This window comes from Anolis sagrei, chromosome 4 (assembly GCF_037176765.1).
Source record: "Anolis sagrei isolate rAnoSag1 chromosome 4, rAnoSag1.mat, whole genome shotgun sequence".
Taxonomy (NCBI): Eukaryota; Metazoa; Chordata; class Lepidosauria; order Squamata; family Dactyloidae; genus Anolis; species Anolis sagrei.
In genome coordinates this window covers 44891815-44919645 of record NC_090024.1, presented here as the reverse complement: position 1 = coordinate 44919645, position 27831 = coordinate 44891815, and the positions used below count along the sequence as shown (strand labels likewise).

General features: G+C 38.6%; 1 protein-coding gene across 2 annotated transcripts in view; it reads left to right on the top strand.

The window, feature by feature from the left end:
• The window catches only part of PREX2 (phosphatidylinositol-3,4,5-trisphosphate dependent Rac exchange factor 2), a 139799-nt gene that overhangs the window by 13029 nt on the left and 98939 nt on the right, over positions 1-27831 (top strand). For both annotated transcript variants that reach the window (XM_060775438.2, XM_060775439.2), the window contains exons 2-4: positions 26266-26337; positions 26416-26538; positions 27336-27440. In XM_060775438.2, the coding sequence (XP_060631421.2) occupies positions 26266-26337; positions 26416-26538; positions 27336-27440 (300 nt within the window). The remainder of the gene's footprint in view (positions 1-26265; positions 26338-26415; positions 26539-27335; positions 27441-27831) is intronic.

Genomic DNA, 27831 nt, shown 5'->3' with positions numbered 1-27831 from the left:
GAGAACTCAGACAGGTCAGTCTCCAGAACAGGGAGTTTATGCTTGCTTGTGAAGTTAAATCAAAACTTGTAGTTGAAGGCGAGAGATTTATGCTTCCCTATGTGACAAGCTCCTTCACAAGCGATCAGTTCTCCCAATTCTTTCTGCACAGGCAAGACAGGAGGACAGCCTGTTTGAGGGAAAAACACCATAACTGACTCCAAGGAGGTAGTGAGGCTGCTAGGATTTATAGGACCAAGATATATTATATGCTTAGGGTTTTAAAAACATGCTGTGCTCCCCATTCCTCCATATCTTCATATGATATTCAAGTAATCAGAGAACTAAAATAAATTCATGGATAGTCCAGTTTTCTATGATTTTGCAATATGAATCAGAAGACAATGTTTTAACATTATTTATAATACATTTGCAGTTGTGTTGTCAAATAGAATGAATATAAATAAAAATAAAATAAAATATCACTTATCCTTCCAAAAACAGACAGAAGGAAAAATTCAGAATTTTAAAGAAAATCAATGTAAGCATTAATTAGAAACTTTTCTTTCATGACTCTTGGGCTGTATATGTAGGATGAGGTTGTGATGTGTGAGGATTTGTGTTAAGTGATTTTATTGTGTCCTAAAAATTCATGTCGGATTGAGTTATTTGATGAAATTTCCCTAGGAAAAACCTTTCACAGGTCTGTTTAAGTTGTGCTAGGGAGCTGTTTAAAATTCCCCCAATAAATCTGTTGTTAACAATACCTGTATGGAGATTTAAAACAAAGGTTCAGCAGACAACAGAAGTGAGAGCTCATGTGTCTTATAAAGTGGGTTCCAGTCTGGCAGATTTATCATGATGTGAATTTTCATAATGTTTGCTGCGAGGATCTGTTCTTCTCATCAGATTGGTAATATCCTTCCATTTTTTATTTGTGTATTTGGAAAAAAATATGTTAACTGGTTAAGACTTCAGCACTGACACCTGTGAAATTGGGGATTCAAAACTTTACCTTTACTATAGTCAGCCTCTGCATCCATGGATTTAACCAAACACAGCTAAAAAAAATTAGAAAACAAATTCCAAAAAGCAGACTGTGATCTTGGTGTGTGCCAAGCTCAACACTGGTGCATAGGCATATACCCTGCTGTAGCCTCACAGATCACAGATTTCACAGATCCTCAGGCTTTCTTTAGCACTCATTGGTGTTGTTTGCCATTGTACTATTAAACTATGCCATTGCATATAATGGTACTTGAGCATTGATGGCTTTTAGTACCCATGGGACTTGAACATGGGTTTTGGTATCCCAGGCTGATACAGTATTAACTTCCCATCTTATCTTTTTAAGAGAATAGACTAGAATTGTCCAGCCATGATTTATTCCATTATTTTAGCTACTGCTCTTAGTACAAACTGGTGATGATCACATTGCCAGTGAAGTCCTACATCAATTTGGATTTAAATTCAAACTTTATCTTTACTTTCCAAAGGACTAAACCTGCACTTAAAGTTAAGTAGTTTTGGCACTGCAGTGACATGAAAGAGACCATCCAGTGGAAAGTAAACACTGGCATGAATTAAATTACAAAAGGACTCCTAGAAATACAGCAAGATTCAACAGCTCCTATAATGCAATATAGGAACAGTGGTCTTTCGCAGCCACAGGTCCTGTCCATCTAAATTTGGTCCTGAAAAAACAAAGAAGAGTGTTGGTGCAGGGCATAAGACATGAGCACAAATGATAATGTCCCCTATAGTCCTTAGCTTCCATGATGAGAATTTCTGAAATCTTGTCCTAAACTATTGGGGCTTTATTTTTAATTTAAAAAGTTAATTTGAATTACATATGCTAACTTTGCCCAGTCAGTTTTGCCAGCTAGTCATTCTGTATTTACAGATTCCTATCATACTGTCCAAAATGTGTTACACTAATCAATATGTCCCAAAGCTTGATGATTATCAAGTATGTCCCACAATGTTTTTTTTTTTTTTTTTAGTTCAAAAGGCATTTTATATCTCCAAAGTACTGGCTTTCATGAGTTTCAGAAAATGTGGCACAGAGATATTGCCAGGATAATGAAAAAGTATATATAAAAAACACAACCTAAGAAAGATTTAGGGAGCTGTAGGAGGATCCTAGGAATATCATGATATACAAACATCAGGATTAGTCTTAAACATTCCCACCAAACTAGCCTCAAATTTTAGAAGATTGTTTGGTTTGATTAAACAGGTTCCAGATTGAATTATGGAGAGTTTGCTTAGAAGTCTCAGAAAGCGCTATGTTTTGTGCATAATTTTAAATCAGCAATCAAAGATGTATTGTTCAGGACCTCCCTTAGTGATAGCGCTCTGATTAGTAACTCAGTCCAAAAATAACAGCAAGCAGCACTGGGCTGAAATGCATAGTAGAGTAAAAAGCCCATTTCCAAGGGGGATATGTACCCCCTGGGATACCTGAAATCCCAGATAATAGTGAACTTTATATTTTGAGCATATCTTAGAATAACAGAGACCCACAAAGGCTTCTGGGGGTGGTGGTAGGAGGGAGTGTAGTAAGTGAAACCGTGGTTATCGAGTCCGCAGATAAGGGGGCTTTATAAAAATATCTGTGCCTTGACCTGTGGAACCGATTATCTGTTCTGGATTGAAGAGATCCAGAAATTGTAGCATTTGTAGAGGAAAGTGTTCATCAGCTTGAGAATCACCTATGTAGGCAAGAGTTTTCTTTTTCCTTCTTTGGTAATACGAATTGTTAAGATGGACCTACGCTCCTAAGAGCTTTCATTCAGCTGTTCTTAGTCACAATGCAATGCAATGTGTTTCTTGACCTCTCAAGACTTTTCCTAGTTTATGCCAGAAGAAGGTAACTAGGGAATTACATTTAAATTTCTTCCATGTCCGTTATCTTAGCATCTACTTCATATCTCAGTTCAAAATAGCATATAGCTTATTCATAGAAAGCAGATTTTTAAAAGGATTAATTTCTTTTGTGATTGGTGACTGCATAATAGCTTACGAACTACGTACTATTTTGTGAAGTATTTTAAATGTAGTAAGGGAAGGACTTCAACTGGCTGTGATTTTTGATAAGGTTGTGTGATTTCCTTTTCCTTTGCTCTGTAACACAGAAGTTGCATGGCTGATACATCATGTAGAGTCAAAAGGAAGTTCAGACACAATTACCATAGAAAGTAAAAAATCTATTCACTTCCAGTTTCTGCTGTTTTTAACTTGTCTGCTGTATAAGGAAAAACAGGAATAGTTGCTTAGTCAGAATTAAATATGGTAACACTATTTGCATTCGTTATTAATGTAATTATTCCCTTCCCATACACAAAATGAAATAAAACTACATTAACTTACAAGGAAGACCTCCTCATGCTGAGTGTTGGGCCGCACTTCAACTAGCAGCTAACAAATACTAAAATAGCCTAAGTCTTGTATGCATTTACTAGAGTATAAACCACATTACTCGCAGTGAGATCTGCCTCCTTGTAACTGTAAGTGTATATGTCTTCAAGTTGCCTATTGACTTGTGGTGAACCCATGAATTTGATAGGGTTTCCTTAGACACTCAGAGATAGTTTTGTGAGGTCCTTCCCCTGAAAAATAGCCTATTAATTGGCGGTGTCCTGACTAGGCATTGCTGATTCTATTTAGATTCCAAGATCAGACAAGATCTTGTGCCTTTAGGGTTATTTAGACCAGGCATGGGCAATCTTCAGCCTTCCAGGTGTTTTGGACTGCAACTCCCACAATTCCTACCAGTCGGTAAGCTGGCTGGGATTTCTGCAAGTTGAAGTCCAGAACACCTGGAGGGCCAAAGTTTGCCCATGCCTGATTTATCCTTTTCTGCAGCTTTAATAAAGTGTACAGATACATTCTAAGTCGGTGGTTCTCAACCCGTGGGTCCCCAGATGTTTTGGCCTTCAAGTCCCAGAAATGCTAATTAATAGGTGATAAACTGGCTGGGATTTCTGGACGTTGTAGGCAAAAACTTCTTTTTAGAAAAACTACTGTTCTAAAAGTGGTGGAGAGGTGTGGATGGTGAGATAGGTTGTATTTACTCTCTGTACTTCCAAATCCCTGCTTGCTTATTGTGACAGGGGAGAAAGGCTGGGGTGGATTTCTTGGTGCATTTCTTCCTTATTTCTTTTCCCCAATTGTCTCTAAAGGCAACAAAACCCCCCCACTAATGCAAGCTCCAGACTGTTTACATAATCTTCTTTTCTTCACGATGCCATAGTTTAGCCCCCCCCCCCCACTATTTATTGTCGCCACACAAGTAAAAACTAAAGGTATATCTGGCAAACTGTCTTTATGGCCCTTGAAGCAGACAACCTCACACTTACTGGCCTTGCTTTTTTATGTAACAGAGGCTGGATCTATATTAGTTCGTGTAGATTCAGTGCAGTTCAGTGTAGTTAAACTGCATTATATGAGTCTACACTGACCATATAGTGAAGTTCCAAGTTGCTTTATTTGGCAGTGTAGATCCAGCCAGAGAAGAACTGTCCAAGCATAGTATCTCTAGTTTCTGATACAGAACATATGCCATCAAGTAGTCGCCATCTGCTCTCCCTCAGAAAACCATATTTAATAATCTAGAGCTGATGTGGTCTATTCAATGCAAGTTTTCTGAATCTGAACCCCAAATAACCCCAGGAACAGGGCTAAAAACGAAGACACCAAGACGTTCCCGCTTCCAGGTGCCACAAGGAAAGTCCCTGCTCTAGGGGAGGGAGGAGGAAGAGAAGCAGCAGTTAGGAGGCTTGTTGTCAAGTCTTTTGTGGGTAGTCAGCCTCTCTACTCCTGAATTTCCATTGACTCGGCACTATAAGAGGTTTTTGCGAGACCAGTCACTTTCATTACAATGGTGTAGTAACAGTGAGGCTGCAGACCATATTGTAGTTCTTGGGGACCACTGGTAGTCCACGGACCACAGGTTGGGATCTGCTATTTTATGAGAACAGATTGCCCCAGGGTATGGTGAGTTCTTATTAATTGGAGGTTTTATATCAGAGGCCAGATAGTGTTTTAGTAATGGATTCTTGCAGTGATAGGTTGTACTGGGTGTATCTTGTAGTAACTTGAATCTGTCCAACTTTATGACTATGGAAAAAGTTTTATGTACTGGTTTACTAGCAATTCAGTGAACACTACAACCAACTGCTGTTGCTGAGTGAAAGATTCAAGTAAATGTTGAGACCAAAAAAATTGACTGTGAAGTTTATCTTTCTTATTCATAAATCTAACTGAAGAAGTAAAGAAAGAAGCAAATCACTTTGAATGAGAAGACAAATGAATATATCACATTACAATTGTGACAATCCAGTCAGAAAGAATAATTGTTTTAGCATAAATGGAAGTGCAATTCTAATGCAGTTCCTAGGGTGTATATCCCATTAAACATGATTGAAGGTTATCGCTGTGATGATTAACTATTGTAGAATGAACTCCCAAATATCTATGCATGGGACTGTGCAGGGCACTGGAAAATAACATAGTTGTTAAATTGGGAGGAATTAAAAATCTGTAAGCAGCTTTTATCACTTGAAAAACGACAGAATTATTCTTTAAATCAAGGAAAGCATTTTCACATTAGTAATTATGAAGCTTCTCAATTTTCACACTTCTCTGGAAATAACATCAATTCACCAGAAACATTAATAGCCCCAACTTGATTGCTATGCATAGAATTAGGCCAGAACATAAAAACAATTACTTAAAAATTAATTTGTTACCTCTGATTTGTTAAAATCATTTAATAACCATCTGCAATTTATAATTTTATTTCTTTTATGGGAACAATGTTACTTGTGAGGAACTATTATCTCTTCTTACTTTAATTCATTGGCCATTTTTAATCATTTTAAGTGATTAAATCATTTTTATTTAACAAGTTGATAAATCAGCAAATACATTAGTAAATTAATATTCCCCTTTTCATTAATTATAAATCAATTGGTTTCCTTTAGTGTTGTATTACTACACTACCTAATATTTCAGAGGTCCAGACTGGGTTCAGTGATAGCACATGCAAACTAGTGGCTTCCTTCCTTCATTAGGAATTGGCCTCCTGACCTTGCCTGACTATTTAAGCAGTGTGAATTATTGGTGTTCTGGTTTGGGAAATACTTTTACACAGGTGAGAAATCATGTACAAGGGTCATTTCAAGGCATGAGATTATCACATCATCATTGCCAACATTGGCTTATGTTTGGTCTCTTTGCATTTATTGAATATCCTGAAATATACCACATGAAGAGTACCAGCTTCACAGTACATATTTTATATTAAGCAAAGAACATGTTTAGTTATTGATAAACCCAGTGAAGCTAAATGAGCAGTGTAGCAGATTAAAAATTTAGGGGAGGTAATTCTGGAACTGCTCATAACTTCTTAGCTCTGAAGTAGCAGAGGTGGGATATCCTGATAGTGACATAACAGCAGCAACAACAACAACATTTTGTTTATATTCCACCCTAGCCTGTTATATCAGATATAGGACAAAACATCAAACATCGAACAGAAGCATCAATTTCCCAGTTCCTTGGGGGCAAATAGATTGAGTCACCTGAGGGCTGAGAAAAACGGTATATAAATGAAGTAAATAAATAAAAAATAAATAAAAATTGATCATTGCTCAAATAACTATTGAGCTGGTGGGCTGAACAAGGCATGGATACAGATGGTAGCTATTAATCAGAGGTATAATGGTAGTATTAGCTCCTTCTTCTCCTCGCAAGCCAGTGAGCAAAGATATGTCTTCAGCTGTTTCTTGAAAGTGAGGTGGGAGGGGGCCATCTTTAACTCCTTAGGAAGGGGGTTCCAGAGGGGGGGGCAGCATTCCCGCAAGCCATGCTTGGGAGCAAGCGGAGGGCCTCCTCTGATGACCGCAGTGTCCAAGTTGGTCTATAGTAGGAGATAGTCAAATAGCCTGGACCAGAGCCATTTAGAGCTTTAAAGGTAAAAACCAGCACCTTGTATTTAGCCCAGAAGCAGACCAGCAGCCAATGGAGCTGCTACAACATGGGACTAGTTCTCTCCCTGAATGGCACTCCAATTAGTAACATGGCTGCCAATCTCAGGGCCATTTGAAGCTATCTTCAAAGGCCGTCCCACATAGAGAGCATTGCAGTAGTCTAAACAAGATGTGACTAAGGCATGGACTACCATTGCCAGGTCTGGCGTCTCAAGGTATGGATGCAGCTGTGCAAAGGTGCTCCTAGTCCCTCCTAGCGATGAGTCCAGGATCACCCCCAGATTGTGAACCTCTGTCTTCAGGGGGAGTGTGACCCCATCCAACACAGGCTGTCTTGTCTGGATTTAGTTTCAGCTTGTTGGCCCTCTTCTACACTGTCCTATACCCCAGGATCTGATCCCAGATTATCTGTTTGTCCTAGATTATATGGCAGTGGAAACTCATATAATTCTGTTCAAAGCATATAATCTGTGATCATATCCTGGGATAAAGGGCAGTCGATCCAGCCTGAAATAATTAGAATACCTATGTGTTGTTTGACAAATCACCATGTAGGGATCATGTCTGTTTGGTGTGGATATTGGCTGTTGTCAAGACTTAGGTGTTGGAGGAGTCAGTGTTCTTATACTTGAGATCATGAAAATAAAATTTTGGTGTTGCCAGTCATCCAAGGTAGCATGTTTGGAAATTGCTATCTATTATGTATGCAGATCAAACTAGACAGGCATGAGATAGTGGTGCAGGGAGGAAAAGTTTAGAAACAGTAGCAAAAGCAGAAAAGCTTTATATTTGCTAGGCACTGGGGAACTTTCTGGAGACAAGCCAAAACTGAACAAAGAGAGATACTGCTATGGAACTACACTGCTGGCACTTAATAAGGGAAAGGTCACAGAGAGGATTTTAATCAGGGAAATGCTGAGAAAGCTTCTGTATACAACAACTCATCCCTTCGAGAGGAGAGTTGAAATATTTCAGCTCTTACAAGTTGCAATGATCTAGAACTTGGTAACCCACTCACACAAACCAATCATAGCCATTTCAAAGTGCTATAGAGTTGCTGGAATATTTTGACGCAAGAGACTTTCCAAATGATGCTGTTAATAGATGTTTATGTTGTGATGCCAGAAGTTGCCAAGTGAAGATGAAGAAATTAGTTGTAGGAGTTGAAAGAGACAAAACTGTCACTGGCTATTGTTTTTATGCGGCTAACACTTTTGTAATGGATGTTTCCTATAAGCTCATAAACAAATTTTATAGGCTGTTTCTTCCTTACAGATTTTATGTAGACATAGTTTTGCTTCAACTAGGAAAAGTTGGTCCAATTTAATAAATTCATGAAAAGAGTATGCAGTGCTGCCTTGCTCTCTTATATACTGGAACACCTCTAATAATTAACCCTTGCAGAAGATCTGAAGGGTGTTAAAGAGGCAAGAAATCTTCCTTAAAAACATGGAAAGCTTGCTAAACTAAAGAGAATAGCAAACTTAGAAGATTTAAGTTAAGCAAATGGGGTGAAAATTTAAGAATTTAAAGAAAAATACAGTTGAAGTTTCCTTATATACCGGTTCTTTGGAAGCAGCAAACCAGCAGAAATACACTGTGCTGGTAACAGAAAATACTCATAGTTGCATATATATATATATGCAAAACTATCTGAAAAAGAAAGTCAAACAGAAATGATGAAGGATAAAATTCAGCTGGCATACACTCGAGGCCCCTTCTACACTGCCATATAAAATCCAGATTATTTACTGGATTGTATACCAGTGTAGACTCATATAATCCAGTTTAAAGTAGATAATGTGGATTATCTACTTTGATAATCTGGATTACATGGCAGTATAGAAGGGGCCTGAGAGTTCTTTAACTCTGGTACCAAACACAAGTATCTTGGGAGATATTCAATGCAAAAGCAATTTAAAAAAATTAAGATGGGCAGGTGCTAACCACTTCATCACACTGTTAAAGGCTTCTCCCTAAACTACAAAGCCCAGAATTTTGCAGGAGGCAGAAACTGGATTTTAAAGTGGATTTTTTTCACTAGTTTGATGACGCTGCAAGAGAGATACATGGTATTATGAGAACAAGTTTATCTCCCCCTGGGTTGACTTGCACTCCCTCTTCCATTTTGTTTAGTAAAATAAAGTGGATCATATTATGTAGGCATAAGCAACGGGTGGGCAACATCTGAAACCCAGCATCATGTAGTAGTTTGAATATGAATCTGTGACTCTTGAGACCAGGATTGGAATTGCTACTAAACTATGGAAACCCACTGGATTATTTTTTTTGCATATATCACACTCTTACTCTCACAGAAAGGCAAAGTAAACCTCTTCAGACCAAATCTTGCTATGAAAACCCCATGATAAAATCACTTTAGGTTTGCAATGAATCAGAGTCTACTAAAAGGCACACAACAACAAGGGGATGCCTGGGACTGGCAGATGCTTTCCCACCTCAACTTACAGAGAACTTCACAGTCATCCATATCTCCACTGCCAACTAAATCCAGAAATATTTATTAATTTATTTGAAACATTTATATTATACCCCGAAAGGGACTCAGGATGGAGCACAAGATGTATACGGCAAGCATTCCATGCCGGGACATGAATAACTATAAACATATACAAACACTAAAATCAGTTATACAGTATCTACTTTAAAATAAGTTGTTTAAAACCTTCTCAAAACACCGTGCTGGTGTTGAGCTCCTTGGACAGTTTATTTAAAGTTCAGATGCACTTTTCCACTGATATTGACTTCCATCATTTGGCAACTAGTAAAAAGTAGATGCTCATAATGATCTATTAGGATTTCCACTCTTGCATCTAATGAAGCACATCTGTAGTCTTCAACAGCATACCGGCAACATGTGAATCTCTGGATATCATGTTTCTTTAGTGCTGATGCATCCCATTTTTTTCATCCCTGTTTCATCTGCCAGCTGTGAAACTAATTTTTGTGCCTTGTTTGCTACATCTTGAAGCACACTGTTGTGCTAGTACTCTGGAAGACACATATGCAGGGGGTGTGTGCATCTATTGTTGCTACATTTTTGTGTGCAAAATACTACTGTCCTAAGATTGACAAGTAATATTTGTGGAGTCATTGATCACCTTTAAAGTTAATTTCTACATTCTGTATTCAAGAGTTCTCTATTTGAAATAAGAAGTGATAGTTCATACTTCCTTTTAAAAGGTCCTTCGTTGTTTATTTTTTCCTTCTTGCCATGTGAAATGTTGTTTATTAAGAATAATGCCTGGAAATTGGTCTTTTTATTCTATACGGATGTGTTAATTTCATTTCACGTACGATCATGCTGTCTCCACAGGAAACAGATTCTTTTGTATGTTGGATACACAACTGTGAATGTAGTTAGGCTAGTCTGAAAACAAGGAAAGGAATTTTTCCTATTGTTTTTGTTATGGTAGAGTTTTTTTTTGTATTTGTTCTCTGAACAACTGTGACCATTTCTTCAAACAAATGACTAATGAGCATGGATTTTTGTTGCATTTTGTATATAGTGTTGTGTTTCTTTCTGAATGACTCAAGTGTCATAAACATACATCAATGTTTTTAATAGATATCTTCAAGAAAATGAAACTATTTATCTTCCACTATAATTTCAGTACTCCACAGTATTAAAATAAGTCTATTAGAGCTTTAAATGCACTGCTTAAATTCAGGTGTTACTGAGTTATTGTATAAAAGTTGTATATTTGCTTATATTCCACAACTATCAGTACAGAGAGTGACAAAACAGACCAAAAAATCAAAGTGGATTGTTTGATTTTAAAGGTTTCTAGTGAACTGTGATAAGGATAGGAAATGAATGTGGAGCTGTTTGCAATGCTGGGGGTTTGACATGCTTTCCACATATTTTAGACTAGTTATCATTAGCAGTGGACGGAGATAATGGGAGTTAGAGGCCAAAGCATCTGAAAACCACCGGGTCAGGAAAGACTAACACAAAGTAACCAGAGCAGAATTGGGCTTGATTTTCTCACTGAAAAAACATGATACTGACACTCCCTTTGCTTACCAATAATGGTAACTAAGGATAGTGGGTAAAGTGTAACTTGAGTTACTATTGTTTTAAGACCGGCTGCACCTGGATGTCTAGCAATAGTTGCATTGTGGAGAAACTAGAAGGAGACTCAGTTCTTCATCATACTAGAGAAAAACTCTACTTAAAATCCGGTTTCTGTCTCCTGCAGAATTCTGGTGTTTGTCATTTAGGAAGGAGCCTTTAACAGCCTCACTAAACCACAAACCCCAGAATTCTTCAGGAGGCAGAAACCGGTTTTTAAGTGGTTTTTTTTCTCTAGTGTGATGGACACATCAATATAGCCAGAACTTATTTAAGCTTTTTGTTAATTAATAGTTCCATTTCAGTTAGCAATGCTTTTATCAGTTGCCCTATTTCAATTGCTTGGTGCAAATGGAATATTAAATAATACCAGAAGTGACCAGAGATGACAATGTTATGTAAGGCAGCATTTGAATCACAGTGAGTATTGGGAAATGAAAAGAAAGGCAGCTGAACAAAAGCACTGCTCAGACTTTCCACTATGTTAGGCTGTAACCTGTCCTCGTTTTTTTGAGGGGGGGGGGGATTTGCAGAAAAGCAGAGGAGATGGGAACAGTGGCATCGGAAAGGTACCACTTTGGGGCAGGAAGAGCAGGAAGGCCTTCTAAAATGGTTGGGATGGCTGACCACATTTTGAAACTATTGGAGTAGATTAGTACTGAGCAATATCAGTCTCCAAGCTACTGGCTGCCAGTTTCAGTGGCAGATGCAACTGCAGCTAATGTGCATAAATATGGTATAGATCCCTGGCACACTGGGGGGAAACATTGCTGGACCCCACAACTGTTGCCTTGGAATGTACTTGGTTCCTTTTTACAATAAGAGTTAAGTTACAGTATTCACATTTACCCATTGATAAGTCAACTCAGATTTTTTGGGTTTGACTAAAATTTCTAGACTTTGGGACCACAGTAGTGCAATAGGTTAAACCCTTATGCTGCTGAACTGCTGACTTGAAGGTTGGCAATTCAAATCTGTGAGATGGGGTGAGCTCCCACTGTTGGCTCTAGCTCCTGCCAACCTAGCAGTTCAAAAACACACAAATGTGAGTATATAAATAGGTACTGCTTTGGCAGGAAAGGCATATGATGCTCCAAGCAGTCATACTGGTCACACGACCAGGAGATGCCAACACAGGTTCCTCAGCTTGGAAATGGAGAACAGCACCTCCCCCAGAGCCAGAGATGAGCACCCCCTCCAAAGCCAGAAATGAAAGGAGATAGTGTTTGTGTTTGTGTTTCTCACTGTATTGTAACAAGAGGATGCTTGCCATAGATGCAGGCGAAACGTCAGGAGAGAATGCCTCTAGAACATGGCCATATAGCCCAAAAAAATCTACAACAACCCAGTGATTCTGGCCATGAAAGCCTTCGACAATACACTGAATGTTTGCTGGCCTCTTGTTTGTATTGTAATCTGCTCTGAGTCTCCCCACGGGGAGAAGGGCAGAATATAAACTAAGTATATTATTATTATTATTATTATTATTATTATTATTATTATTAGATTTATATATCAGCATAGAGGCAGTCCTCGAGTTACAGACATCCAACTTACATACATCTCATAGTTAAGAATGGGGGAGTCAGACAACAGGAAGTGAAAGAAAATCTGCCCCCAGGAAGGGAAATTAACTCCTGAAAGAGAGATCTTGGGAAAAAGTGTCTTCACTGAATCTTTATCACCAGTCCTTGTTTCCATGACAACTCAGTTTTTTTCAACATCCAATGGTCGCAGGGACAGAAAGTGAGATGAAGTATTCTGAACAGGGAGACAGACAGCAAAAGAAATGTTATAGGGTGTTAACCCTTCCTTATAGTATCCAAAACAGCAACAACAACAAATGGCTGGAGTTAAACTTAAAAATGTACTTGTTTTGATTTATGTAAACATTCAACTTAAGAACAAATCTACAGCACCTATATTGTCTATAACCTGGGGACTGTCTGTCTAGGGTCTTCGTCAAGACTTTAACATTACCTGTCTACACTCTTGATTACTGTAGCCATGTGGCCCTCTGAGAGTTTGTTTTAGAGCAGTGGTTCTCAACCTTCCTAATGCCGTGACCCTTTAATAAAGTTTCTCATGTTGTGGTGACCCCCAACCATAACATTATTTTCATTGCTACTTCATAACTGCAGTTTTGCTACTGTTATGAATTGTAGTGTAAATATCTGATATGCAGGATGTATTTTCATTTACTGAACCAAATTTGGCACAAATACCCTATACGCCCAAATTTGAATTGATTTTGTCATTTGGGAGTTGTAGTTGCTGGGATGTATAGTTCACCTATAATCAAACATTATTCTGACCTTCACTTATTATAGCATTGAACCAAACTTACCACATAGAACCTTCATGACTAACAGAAAATACTGGTGGGATTTGGGAGGAATTGACAGTGATTCAGGGGAGATGTAGTTCACCTACCTCCGGAGAGCACTGTGAACCCAAACAACGATGGATCTGGACCAAACTTGGCACAAATACATGATATGCCAACATTTGAATACTGGTGATGTTGGGGGGGGGGGGCAATGATTTTGTCATTTGGGAGTTGTAGTTGCTGGGATTTCTAGTTCGCCTACAATTAAAGAGCACTCTGAACCCAGCCCACAATGGATCTGCACCAAACTTGGCACACTACCTACATGGCCAACATTCAATACCGGTGCGGTTGGGAGGGAGTTGTTTTTAAATTCTGGGAGTTGTAGTTCACCAACATTCAGAGAGCACTCTGTACCAAACTGGGAATAGAGGAAGAGAAGAACAGGCAGAGAGATCTTCAGCCTTCTCTGCCAAAGGAGTTCCTAAGACCATAAGAAATATGTGTTTTTTAATGGTTTTTGGCAATGCCTCTAAAACCTTCCTTGCGACCCCCCGCCCCAGGGGTCCCAACCCCCAGCTTGAAAAATGCTGTCTTAGAACAACTCACCATAGACTACTTAGTGACTTTTAATTCTTCTGAGGTTCATGATTTGTTTTGATAAAAACATCCCTCCACCCCCACCCCCAACAAACAATTTTCATTCTTTTCCATTTCCTGTTTTCTTAACCTCTAGTGATCCCACACTTTCTGGTCTGTATAATATTATGGCTTTTATTCATTTGCTAAGATTTATCCCATCCCATCCCAAAAATTTGAGAAAATATAAATCAAATTCTAGATAATGTATAAAATCTCATTTTCAAAGTAATTTCGTGTTCATGGAAGTAAAATGTATAGTTTTAAAAATATGTTTTCTTGAACCAAAAGTTTCAGTTTGATAAATGCAAGTTTGCATTTACCTTGGCTAAAGATAAATGGTAAGTTTATGAACTATCAGTAACAGCAATCAAAAATAAAGTTCATGGATACATATTCTAAAAACACTTAAGTTCTACAATGCTATATGTTAGGAACAGATAGAGTTAAACTATCACCAATAGATTTCCTGCTTTGTACAAAGTAGAATTCTAATTGCTGGCATTAGTAGTAGAATTCCTGCTATGTGAAATGAACAGTGAAGCTAACTGATGAATAAATACTAGGCTGCTGGAATTTTTCCCTTCTGGGACAAGGCATGCATATAATAGGACAATTTATAGGATAGCATTAAGGAAGCTTGTACTATAAGAATAAGTTGAAAAAAATGAATGTAAGAATAGTATTACTGCTATGACAAAGACTAACCTACTAGTATGATGTTGAGTTTTTCTACACTTTCAGCTGTCTACATACCTTGCAGTTATACTGTTATACTTATTACAAGGTAGTGTGGAAAACAGGTGATAAAATTTCAGAAAAGGGACATGTAGGTGATTTCTCCTGAAATTGTGGAATGCCTTTTTGGATCATTGAGAAGCAGCTGAGTCTTCTGGTTGCCAGGGAAAGAAGCAGTAAAAGGCCTTATGAGAACTTGGGAGGTGGAGCACATGATGGAAGGGGGAGAAAAGGAATGAGTGCATGGCTCATGCCATTTCATTCACAAATGCAACTGTGGCATTCAGCCCAGACACCTCAAAGAAGTCCCTGTACAAGAGTTTTCAGCCTTAAATCATGCTGGTGATTAGATGCAAAATCCTTTCATTTGCAACAGCCAATTTGCTTCAGTCACAGAGTCCTGCGACATAACATGGAAGAATCACATCCAGACAGATTAAAATGTGATTAGATTAAAGGTCTAATTAAAAAAAACTTTTAAAACATACTTATATGGAAGAATACGACACCCATATAAATTTTGACACCCCCCCCCCCCATGCAGTACTATGCAATGCTCAAAAGGTATTCTGGATAAACATATTCTTGCATTGTTAGAAGGACAAAACAGGGGAAAGCCAGCCTGACATATCAGGAAGCAGTTATGAAATATGAGAGTAGCCACTAAGAATTTATACTCTTATATTTCAGTTGTGAAATATAAGAGTAGCGACTCCTCTTATTCTTATACTAGATTTGCCTTAGCTGAAAGAGAACTTCAGATAAATATGTCAAATCTTGGTCAAGTAACTTCGTTTATTACACAGACAGACTCCAAGACACATATGACTTTGTTGGTCATAACCAGCATTTTGAGTTCTTTCCAGAAAGAGAATGATAACCAATGAAGCATTTGTATCTAGGCTCTTGTTGTAGTTCAGCCTTTGATTGTGCCTGTGCCTGATCTCATTGGGGATTCTGGGCTTTTTAGTTATTCTGATGACACTGGGGATTCTGGATCTGCATGCCAGCAGAGGAGCCAGCAAGAGATTTTAAGCCCTGAAAATGAGCAGTCTGTGTCTGAAGGCCATGTTCCTGAAAGACGGTTCGCTAGGGAAAGGCAATTTGCTAGGTCAGGAGCAGAACTGAGCTTAGAGGGTGGAAATGAAAGTCCAGGTGGCCAGTTTAATGAGGAGTTATATAGCAGATTTACATTCCATCAACATAGGGCCTTTCAAGAGAGAGTATGAAGGTTAAGACGCTTATTAGACAAGACGTTTTTATCTTTTTCGCAGAGAAGACGTCATGATTTTCTCTCTGTATGAGTTAGCCAAGCAGATGATCTCGTTAATCCTGGCAACGTTGGTGTTGAGTATAGATCCATGAGCAAGTCAAGGGATTTCTAGTACGATGTTCCATATTTCCTTTTGTTTATGTCTCATGATTCCAAGTTTTGAGGACTGTTCCAGAATTTCATGTTTTGGATTTATTCTGTTTTTGTATTTCTGATTTTTTGATGTTACTCATGGACTTCGATTTCTGTGGATTGTACAAAGTACTCCTATAATCTGATTTCTGTAAGAGGCCCTGGTAGACACTAGCACTTTGGGTCTGCTCGACACATGCACTCTCCTAGGAAAGAGAGTGCATGTGTGGTGAGCAAGCCCAAAGGGCCCATACTTGCCAAGGCCTACAACCAGGCCCGTAGCCAGGATATTGTTTCGGGGGGGGGGGGGGTGAGTTTGGTTTGGGGGGGGGGCTGAGTTTGGTTCAGGGGGGACTGAGTCTGAGTGAAAGAGGGTCTATCCTAGCAAACCTTTTGTATCGTTACCCCAATACCCCCATGCATATGGGATATATTGAGTATAGTGATCAGATCATGATATGAATAAACATAGTAGTTTAAATAATGCACCAGTAAGGCCTTCTCGTGGACCACCATCAGAATTTTTTTTGGGGGGGGCTGAAGCCCCCAAGCCCCCCCCCCTGGCTACATGCCTGCCTACAGCCAAGTGCTGAGTCCCTCTTACTCAGTGCTTGCCTGCAGGCCGTTGGCTACAGCTGAGTGCCAAGGAAGAGGCTCTCTGTGCTCAGCTGTAGGCCCTGGCAGGCGCGGGAGCTTTGGGCCTGCTCGCCACACATGCACTCTCTTTCCCACATCTGCCAGGGTCTGCAGCCAAGCACCTAACACTAGCCATAAAACTGAGGGGAAGAGGAGCATGGGAAGCCCGCCCATTTCTGCCAATGGGCCAAAATATTCATTTGTTTGGACCTTGGATGAAAAAGCTCATTTGGAAAGGCACCCATTTTCGGGAGAGACACTCAAATACAAAAATGGGGTCTTACAAATGAAACAAACAGAAAACAGATTGTGATTCTATACAAATGCACAAGATTAATAAGCGCGCAAAAGCTGCTATCTCTAACAATTGTCAGTGGACATTTGCAACATAGACAATATTAAGGAATTATTGGAGTCACAACTTCCTAATAAATATAAGGACACAGTTCCCCACTTCCATCTTGAGTTTGTTGTGAAAGGTTAGTCTGTTAATCCTGTCATTTGCAATGTTATGAAATATATGTTTTTGTTATGCACCTTAATATTTCTGTAATTTTCTCAATCTACTTTGATTTCCCTACTCAATTTTATATCCTTGATTTGTTTAAATGCATGTAATTTAAATGCATCTAATTACATGCATTTCAAAATGCATCTAATTAGAAATACAGTTCTTGCAGATATATGGGACAACTGCATCCAATGCGTTTTCTATTTAAAAACCCCCTGCAAGAATCAGTGGGAATATTACGGTAATACTTAAAGCAAGAGACATATTCTACTTTATGGTACTTTCACAAGTGGAAATCTGTCTCAGGTATATTTATTTAAAATAGATTTCCTTGCGTTATAGCTAGTGAGGATGGGGAAATCAGACAAGATACATGGAAGACAGGTTTGAGGCAGAGCTTGTTAGAGAAAGTGCCAAAAACTCAAGTTAATTCTGTATATCTTTTTGTTTGTTGATGAAATAAATGTAGCATTACATGGCAGCATTTCACAAACGTGTTTTATTTTTGCATCGACAGTTATTTTGTGCTGCTAGAATGGCACTACAAGAAGCAATACAATGATAGAATGTTTCTGTTTTATATAGTCACATTTGTTTGGTGTATTTAACATGAATGCATTGGTAAACAATAGCAAAAAATCAGTGTAAACTGATCCTGATTGGATAGCAGGGAAAAGGAATGGTAATTGGCTCCTTATGGCTATCAGGGATTCATACCACTGCATAAATATAGAAGACCCCAGACTACTCCATTATAGTAATGTGCATATATAAACCTAAATACTGAAATGGCACCAAATGCTATCTGATTTTAGAAACTAAGCAAGATCAGACTCGGCTGGTACTTGGATGGGAGACTACCAATGAACATGAGGTGCTTCAGGCTACCTTTCAAGGGAAGGAACTGGCAAAGCCACATCTGAGTATTTCTTACCTAAGAAAATCCCATGAAATTGATGGGGTTGTCATAAATGGACAGGTGACTTGAAGGCACACACACACACAAACATCAAGAGATCCATGTAGTATTTGCAAGTAGTGTTTGGACAGCTGCTACAGCCTGGCATAGAGACACTGGCCTCCTTTCCTGACAGACAACTGGATGGAGAAGAAAAGAGAAGCTCTTGTCCAAGTCTAACAAGCACCATAGAGCTCCCTTGTTCTAGATAATAGCACCCCCTTTGAGAATTGATTTACTAGTGAAAGGAGAACTTGTGCCTCTACTTTAGTGTAATAGAGGAAGCAGAGCATGCTGCTCTTTCAAACCTTTAGCACAGCAATGTGGAGACTACCTTTTGCCAGCATTTTTAGCAGTGCTAGGAAGCAAAATCCAAAGCACAAAAGAGAAAACAACAACTCACTGCTGTTGATGCATGAATGGATAAATAAGTCATTATGGCTGCTCAAAATCGCAGGCGATTACAGAGCATAAGAAAATGAATGGCAGCCTAAATAGGAAAGAATTCTTGATGCATACTCACATAAGTAGCTCTTCATATAAGAGAGGAATTACTGTATAAAAGAGAGGAATTATTACATAATTAATTGGCTGCATTCACACAGCTTTCTAGATGTTGAATTCCTCCCAGCATTCCTTACCATTAGCTTTGCTGGCCTGGGCTGCTGGGGAGTTGCAGTCCAGTAACATGTAAGAGCCAGATTATTCCTACTTCTGCTCTAAACAATGATTCCATAACTGCCCACACACACAATTGTCCCTGTTTGCAAGGAAAAGTCCCAATTCATCTTGTGCTGTCCCAATTTGTGATTGCTTTTAAAATACCTGAGGTTCTCTCTCTTCTTCCTCCTCTCCTTATTTTCCCTCAGATTGCTATAATGCTGCAAACTGAATTTAAAATGCAAGAGTATGTTGCACTCAACTTGAGAAGCAAAAGGAGGGAAAGAGAAGTGGCAGAACCTTGTCTTTCCTCTTAAATTTAGGTAAAAGCACATCCTTCTAGCTTGTCTGTTCTTATTATTTTGCCACCCTATCTGAAGTGGCTTGGTCATATGTAACCCAAGTTCCATTCATGAAATGTTGGAGAATATGTGATTTATTGCTTTGTGAACCAGTTTTGAGCCCCTCAGGATGTCATTCTTACATATGGTTTTGGACAGAATATATATTTAAGCTGCAAATGCTGCAATGCTTCATGAAAAGTATTTGGTGACATGAATTCTGGTACTTCCTTTGCTGGTAATGTAATTATACTGCCACTTCAGATTTTTTAGAACTCTGTCCATTGCTTTGTTCTATTTTTGTAAAGGCAGACAAGTCAGATGATTTTTTTAAAACTCAGTTTGATTGAATAGACAATTTGAAGTGATCATGTGCAGAACTCCAAAATTTATTTTTGGACTACATTTTCCAGAATCCCTTAACTACCATGGACAAAAAGCTGTGAGAGGGCATTCAGTCTCCATGAATTTGTCTATTCATATAATTCCTCTGCAACAAATTCCTAACTTGGATTCTGGACAGCTGTTGTTGGTCCAAGTAAACAGTACTAACCTAAATGAAGGAAGAGCCAAGACATGGTGAAGGCCAGCTGCTTCCTATGTTCCATAACATCTGTTTTTCTATATGTGTGCTTATTGTATTATTCAAAACCCTAATGCACAAGCACCAAAAGCTGTTTCAGAAGAACTATACCTTGTCTAGAACATTTTCTGTTTGGCCTTATTAGACTGGAGAATCACATGGCCCTCCAGATTATAATTGGACTAGATGGCCATGGGTTAGATCAGTGGTTCTCAACCTGTGGGTCCCCAGGGGTTTTGGCCTACAACTCTCAGAAATCCCAGCCAGTTTACCAGCTGTTAGGATTTCTGGGAGTTGAAGGCCAAAACATCTGGGGATCCACAGGTTGAGAACCACTATTTTAGAGGCTTGAGCTCTATTCTATGTACTATTTCCTGGTTCTCAATAAGTGCTCCTTGGCTTGATATTAAGTGTCCACATGAAGCAAAGTATAGGGGGGCAGCCACCTTTCTCATGTGAACTAGAGACACATTATTACCAAGCAGATCTATTGAGAATGCTCTTGCACAATTCCTCCCCATGAAATTGGGAAGAACATCATAGGATATCCCCACATAATACTAGGAAGGATTGTTAAAGAATAGAATTGGTGGGTCCTCAATTGTTTAGCTATCCATTGTTTCTACTTTGTAACTGACCCTCTTCCATGCATATTTCAGTATTTTCCCCAGCTGTGCTCCAAAACAGGAAATATAGCCAGCTGGAGGCAAAAATGCCCTTATAGGGGAGAAGTGGCAAGAAGTTCAGGAATATTTAAGTGCTCTCTCTTAAAACACTGTGGTGCCTATGCCATTTCTTTTCTCTTAGCAAATGCTACATCTTTTCCAAAAGCTTAGCTGACTGATGAGGGCAAAAATAGCAACCTAGGTGTCATTTCTGAATCAGTAGGCATAAATCTGATACAGGGCTACATTAAGAGAAATATGATTTCCATTCATGCCCCTCTTCCACCATGGCTTCAGTACATTAATACAAAGCAACTCCCACCAGTTTTTTTTAATCAGTCATTTTCTCTGATTGTACTCTCGTTTGTTTTTTTTTTGAGAAAGGATTCTGCAGTAAGTAACACTGAAGCTAGTGATCTAACTATTTCAGTAAACCACAAATGCTAATACATTTTTCAGTCTGTTGGAAGTAACACTGTTGTACTTCTTTGGAAATGCATTACCCCACACAGTTTCATTATTCTGGTCGGTAAGATAAATATTCATTTTTGACACTTTGTTATAGGGCCCTTCTACACAGCCATATAACCCAGAATATCCAGGCAGATAATTCACATTATCTGCTTTGAACTGGGTTATCTGAATCCACACTGCCATATAGTCCAGTTCAATGTGGATTTTATACAGCTGTGTGGAAGAGGCCATAGTTACAGTTGGTTTGTGACCATTTAAATCTTCTGCACAGGAACAGGAGTGTTGAAGTCTCTTCTTTGTTCCCAAGGTAAACTCTAGATCTAAGGTTCCAGGTAGTTGTAATTTACTATGAGCTACAATATTTCTGAATATAAGGTAGTGTATAATGCAGTCATTCTTGAGTTATTTTGGAGCTGTCAGTGAGCCACTTACCACCTATTTTCTCTTCTCCTACATGGGAAGGGCCAACCTGACTATTTTTAAATTTTGTAAACAATAAAAATAATTCTTAAAAGACTAAAGATGTACCAAACAATTTAACAAGTAAAAAAAAACAATTTAAGACTGCTTGAAATAGTCTAAAACAATTACAAACTATGCACATGTGACAGTGTGTAAACTGCTCAGATTGTAAACAAGTTTCTGGTCAATATATGTTTTAACATGCTCAGTTTTTAAACAAATCAATTTGAAACATGGTTTCCAAATCTGCCTTATTTAAATGTGAATAGTTTCTCCCATTTGTTTAGGTATCTGATTATATTTATAACATGTGTATCCCCGCCAAATCTGAATGAAGTTGGCAAAATATAAAACTCCAGCAGATGGCATTATAGTCTTCCCTCATAAAGCTTAGCATTGCAGCATGGGGTGCGGCAGGAGATTGATATTAAAGAAGCATGTGAAGTTTGCTGTCTAGCTACTTGTCAATAGCACTATACATACTACAGCAGCTATTGGCAAACCCAGGCCCGTGGGCCGGATGCGTTCCCTTGGGCTCTTTTCTCACTCCCTCCTCTTTCACCATCCTATCCCTCCCTTCTCTTTCCTTCTTCCTTCCTTCCCTCCCTAACTTCCTTACCTCCCTTTTTCTCCCTCCCTCCTTGCTTCCCTTTCACTCTTTCATCCTTCCTTCCTTCCCTCTTTTCTTCCTCCTTCCACTCTCTTTTTCTCCTCCCTCCCTCCCTTCTCTTTTTCCTTCCTCCTTTCCTCCTGGGGAATGCTGAGCCGAGAGAAGAGAAGGTAGAAAGGGAACATGAGAACCATGTTTCAAGATTTAAGAGGGTGTCCAACTGAGGAAGAGGAGGAGGGGAAAAACTGACTTTCTGCTGTTCTAGAGTCAGGGACACAAGGGAGCAGTGGTTTCAAATGGCAAGGAAAGAGATTTGACTGAAAAGATTAGGAAGAACTTCCCAAGAGTAAAAGCTGTTGGAGAGTTGCATAGGCTGCTTGGGAGTGTGGTAGAGTCTTCTTCTCTGGAGATTTTTCCACAGAGGCTGTCTATTGGGAGTGCTTTAATTGGGCCTACCTGCATGGAAGGGGGTTGGACTGGATGGCCCTTGGGGGTCTCTTCCAACTCTAGGATTCTAAGATTCTATATCAGAAATAGGCAATATGGGTTTCAATGGATTTTTTTTCTCTCCTGTCCACCACCTCATCCTGACCAAGACCAACGCTGCGGGTTATACCGTATTTTAGCTCCTGCATATTCCTCTCCTTCAGCTTTCAGGCAGCAGAATGGTCACAGTGGTCTGGTGGTGGCAGTAGTAGTGCTGTCTCTGGACAAGCCCCATGTATTACGGGCAGTCCGGGAGCTGGAGGAGAAGGCTGCGACTACCAGACCCAGAGAAGAAGCTAGAAAGGGAATATGATTATGGGACCTTGTTAGCTGAGGAGGGCTTTGAGCAGCCAAGAAGGGAAGGAATTTAGTCTGTTCTGGTAACCTAAAAAGAAGCACTGGCCTCCTCTTCTTTCTCTGACATAGTAAGGAAGTGCTAAAAAGCAAGCTACTGTCATTTTTGTACAGGCGTTATAGAAATCCAGAAGTGCCATTGTACACAGAAGTATTGCATTGACATGTGAATAAGTTGACTTGGTATTTATGTAAACATTATTGGATATTTTGGTCTCTCCTAGGGGCATTGCTGTAGGGACAATAAGGATTTATGCTTCAAAATTCGTAGAAACCAAAGAAACCAGAAATTTTGTTTGGACATGACACATTTTCCACCCAGTTAAGTTTTTTGCTTTAGTATTGCAAGAGGCCAATTGAGAGTGATAGGATAACATGTAGATTTCCTAGACATCAAGCTGTGGCTTAGTGTCTTGTGCTAATTTCAACTCTATAAAATAGAGTAATATTTTTACTTTATAATATTCCATATTACAGATAATAACCTTTTATCAGGTAATGGGGCATAAAATAAATCTTTATTTTTGAAGAAAACAAATGATGTAAAAATTTGGATTGTTCATTGAGCACAGCTATTTACTAGACTTTTTAACTGGTATCCAAAATTGAAAGTACCTGAGAACAGACAAGAGATATCAGAAAATGCAAATATATTATAGCATTGTGTTCAGAGTTATGAAAATATTTTCTGGTGGGGTTTCCAATAAGTGAATGGGACATCAGTAATTAATTCATAACTAAAGTAATGTATATTTTGGAAACTCAACATATTAAGTAAAGCAGTTATTTTTAAAGTTTAAATGCTGTCTACTTATAAATGAATTGAATTAGCAAAGTGATCCTTAAAATATACACAATGTGATAAGAATGATAGATTAAGGTAACAGTTCAGGCTAATGTATTGTCGAAGGCTTTCATGGCCGGAATCACTCAGTTCTTGTGGGTTTTTTCGGGCTATATGGCCATGTTCTAGAGGCATTTCTCCTGACGTTTCGCCTGCATCTATGGCAAGCATCCACCTCTACCTCTGAGGATGCTTGCCATAGATGCAGGCGAAACGTCAGGAGAAATGCCTCTAGAACATGGCCATATAGCCCGAAAAAACCCACAAGAACTGAGTTCAGGCTAAATTATTAGAAATACATAGAACTAATGAACTGGTATGAACTGGAAACAATACACTGACAAACTATATGAAACGGATGAAAGAATTACAGGTTAATTCAAGGAAGAACCATTTGAAGATGAAGCTACAGTTTTAGAAAGTTGGGTGGAAGCTGCACTCAGAGCACTTGGGAGAAATAAATCACCATGAACAGATGGCACACCAATAGATCTACTTGAAGCTACAAAGACAAAATCCACTCAAGTTAAAACTCAAATCTGTCAACAAATATGGAAAATAGAGCAATGGTCACAAAGTGGAAACATTCAAGAAAGGGGAGAACAGGGATTGCAGTAACCACAGCATTATTTCATTCACCCCATGGGAGCAAAGTCATGCAAAATGCACAAATTTCTACTACAAAGACTTTTACTAGAAAAGGATTCAAGGCCCTTCTACAATGCCAGATAATCCAGGTTATCAAAACAGAAAAACCACATCTGATTTGAACTGGATTATCTTAGTCTACACTGCCATATAATGTAGTTCAAAGCAGATGAGTATTTTATAGAGCTGTGTCGTAGGGGGCTCAGACGAAGAAGCAGTCATGGATATGTTGGATAATGGAGTGCATCAAAGAATTTCAGGAGAAAATAAGCTTATGCTTTAGATTACCCCAAAACCTTTGACTGTGTAGATAATGAAAACTGATGAAGCACGCTTAACAAACTAGATATGCTATGTCATTTGATTGTCCTGATGCATAACTTGTACTTAGGATGATAGTAATTCTAGAAGTAGTGCAGTAGCTCCTTACAAACCTACACTTCTATCAGACTTTGCACCTCATCACATGGAGAGAAGGAAGCATCCTAGCATGCTGCCAGGATGCTTCCTCGATTGAGCCCACCAGATGCCATCACCCAACGTAAGGCTACTTCCAGCGAGGCTCCATAAAGAAAATGTCCTGGCAGCATGCTAGAACCTTCCCTGAGAATACTGGAGGCTTTCCATGTTCCATAGAGAAGAACAGGGGGAATCTGGTGATGCTTCCCCTGTGCGCTAAGGTAAGGGGCGCAGTTTCTCCCCGCCGACCCACTGTGTGGCAAATCCCCCCACTGTCCCATGGATTTGAGCCTCAATGTGATGAGGTCCTTTATCTGAATAGATTAATTTTCCAATAACCTATACATCATGCCTGTTTTTAAACAGCATTCAGTTTATAAAGGTATTTATTGAAAGTATTATGTCCTTTGCCCACATATCTATGGTACCTCATGAACATTTTGGCCAATTTTATTCTCACCTAGCAACTGCACTTGGTGTCATTAAACAATCTTACCCTTCAGATATCTGATTTTCTGGATGGGTTATTTCAGTGATTATCAGGGATTAGGAAGAAGAGATGGAAAAGCACCAAAACATGAGTTTGTTTCTTCTTGTGGTTCTCAACATCCATGTTAAATTAGGAGGAACAACCATGTTCCATACTTCAATGATATGGGAAAAAAAATCTTTTAGAGCAGTGGTTCTCAACCTGTGGGTCCCTAGGTGTTTTGGCCAACAACTGCCAGAAATCCTAATAGCTGGTAAACAGGCTGGGATTTCTGGCAGTTGTAGGCCAAAACATCTGGGAACCCACAGGTTGAGAACCACTGTTCCAGAGTTAGATGCTGAAACAAAGAGCAAATGTCACTGGAAGCAAAGAATAATGGTCAGACCTCCTAACTGAAAATGATTTGATTTAGGAACCCATTGAATATTGCCATCATTGTTCCAGTCCCCTCTCAAGCGGATTCTGCGATAGTGTAGTTTCTGTAAACTGTATCTTATTTTGTCTTGTTCATAATGGATTATAAAATATAGTTTTTCTTTGACATTGAATGTAAGGAAATATAATGAAATATGGGGAAGGCATTTTGGTCTCATCCCTACAACGATGTACCTGAGCACATACAAGTGATGCTTGAATATTGTACTGATCCAGGGAGGTGAATTCTAATTCACAAAGGTTGATGCTAAAATGAAATTGATAGTATTGTCTCACAAGATTGATTCTTTTGTGTGTGTGCTGAACCCAGCCACTTTTTAAAGAATCAATTCACTTTATCCATTTCATCTATTAGATTATTGCATATTTAGCTAATTGCAATAGTTCATATGAAACTTTATTAAATCAAAAATATTGATTGAATTGCCATACAGTTCTTCCATTTTTAAAATGTTCTTTTCTCTTCAGGCATTTCTTCAAAGAATAATGCAATGTGCTGCTTCTAAAATTGACAAAAATATTACAGAGGAAACAGTTAAGGTGAGTTCTTGCTTATTCTTCCTGTCTTAGAATTGATGTTTGTTTCTGTATATTTATGCTTTCTTTTTAAACTTACAGACATTGTTCTCAAATATTGAAGATATTCTTGAGGTGCACAAGGATTTTCTATCTCGTATTGAAAAATGTTTACATCCTGAACCAAATGCCCAACATGAAGTTGGAACCTGCTTTCTTCACTTTGTATGTAAACGTTGGTAACATAAGCTTCATATTTAATTGATCATCTTTTCTGCAGTGCTGCTTTTTAAAGAAAGACATTGTTGGCATGTAGTTCATGTACACTACACCGTGAGCACAAAAACAGACTCGATTGCATAATTTAAGGTCTCTTTAGGACACTTGGAAGCTAAATTGAGTGCTAAAAGTAAAGTTTTACCATTTTGTTGTCTATTCTGTGGAGTGTGGGCATCAATGTGATTTTTCATTAAGGTCCTCTTTAGCAAGCTGTGCTGGAATTAGCTGCGGTGAATTCTTTTTCACTTGCTCTGAATGGTTCATCTTTTGTTTGATCAGGAGGAAAGTTTGTTTATTGTACATTACAGTGCAATTACTGTGAAAATGAGTAGTGTTCATGTATTGTCCTGTTTGGCAAATACATGCTGTGATTCTGAAGAAAATGTAGTTTTAAACATTACACTGTGATGTGTTGTGAAACAAGTATAGCGAAATAGATTGAATGTATTATTTAGAAGAAGCAAATTCTGCTCCTTTCCTTTACAATCAAAGAAGCTAAAATGAAAATGGAGCTCTTTGTTTTCCCTGAGTTATTCTATTTGTTTTCAGTATTTAACTCATACGTTTTTAATACTTACTTTTAATCTTTCTTCCACAATGTGTGGAGAGTTCAGAAATTAAATCCAGTTACATATTTATTTTTAATCTGTGTTATAAATGCTTTTTTTAAAAAAAAATCAACAAAATAGACATAAACAAACCAACCTCGTAATATCACTAATATAAAATAATCCCTCCACCAGAAAGACAGATTTCGTATCTATGATGAATATTGCAGTAATCATGAGAAGGCACAAAAACTTTTGCTTGAACTCAACAAAATAAGAACAGTACGGACTTTTCTACTGGTAAGCTAATACTTATTCATATTTTGATTCTTATACCTGAGAAACATATAGGATTTTAATGTATGCTGCTGTTGAAGTGCAGTTTAACAATATGCTTGTTGTAGCTGCTTATGTTAAAGATACTCCTTTCTTAAGAACAGCATTGCTGAACTAGATCAAAAGTCCATTTTGTCTGCATCCTATGTTCCATCATAGACACCCATATAGAATCATAAAGTTGGAAGAGATTTCATGGGCCATCCAGTCCAACCCCCTGCCAAGAAGCAGGAAAATCACATTCAAAGTACTGCCAACAATTGGCCATCCAGCCTCTGTTTAAAAGCCTCCAAAAAAGAAGCCTCTATCACACTCCGGGGCAGAGAGTTCCACTGCTGAACAGTTCTAACAGTCA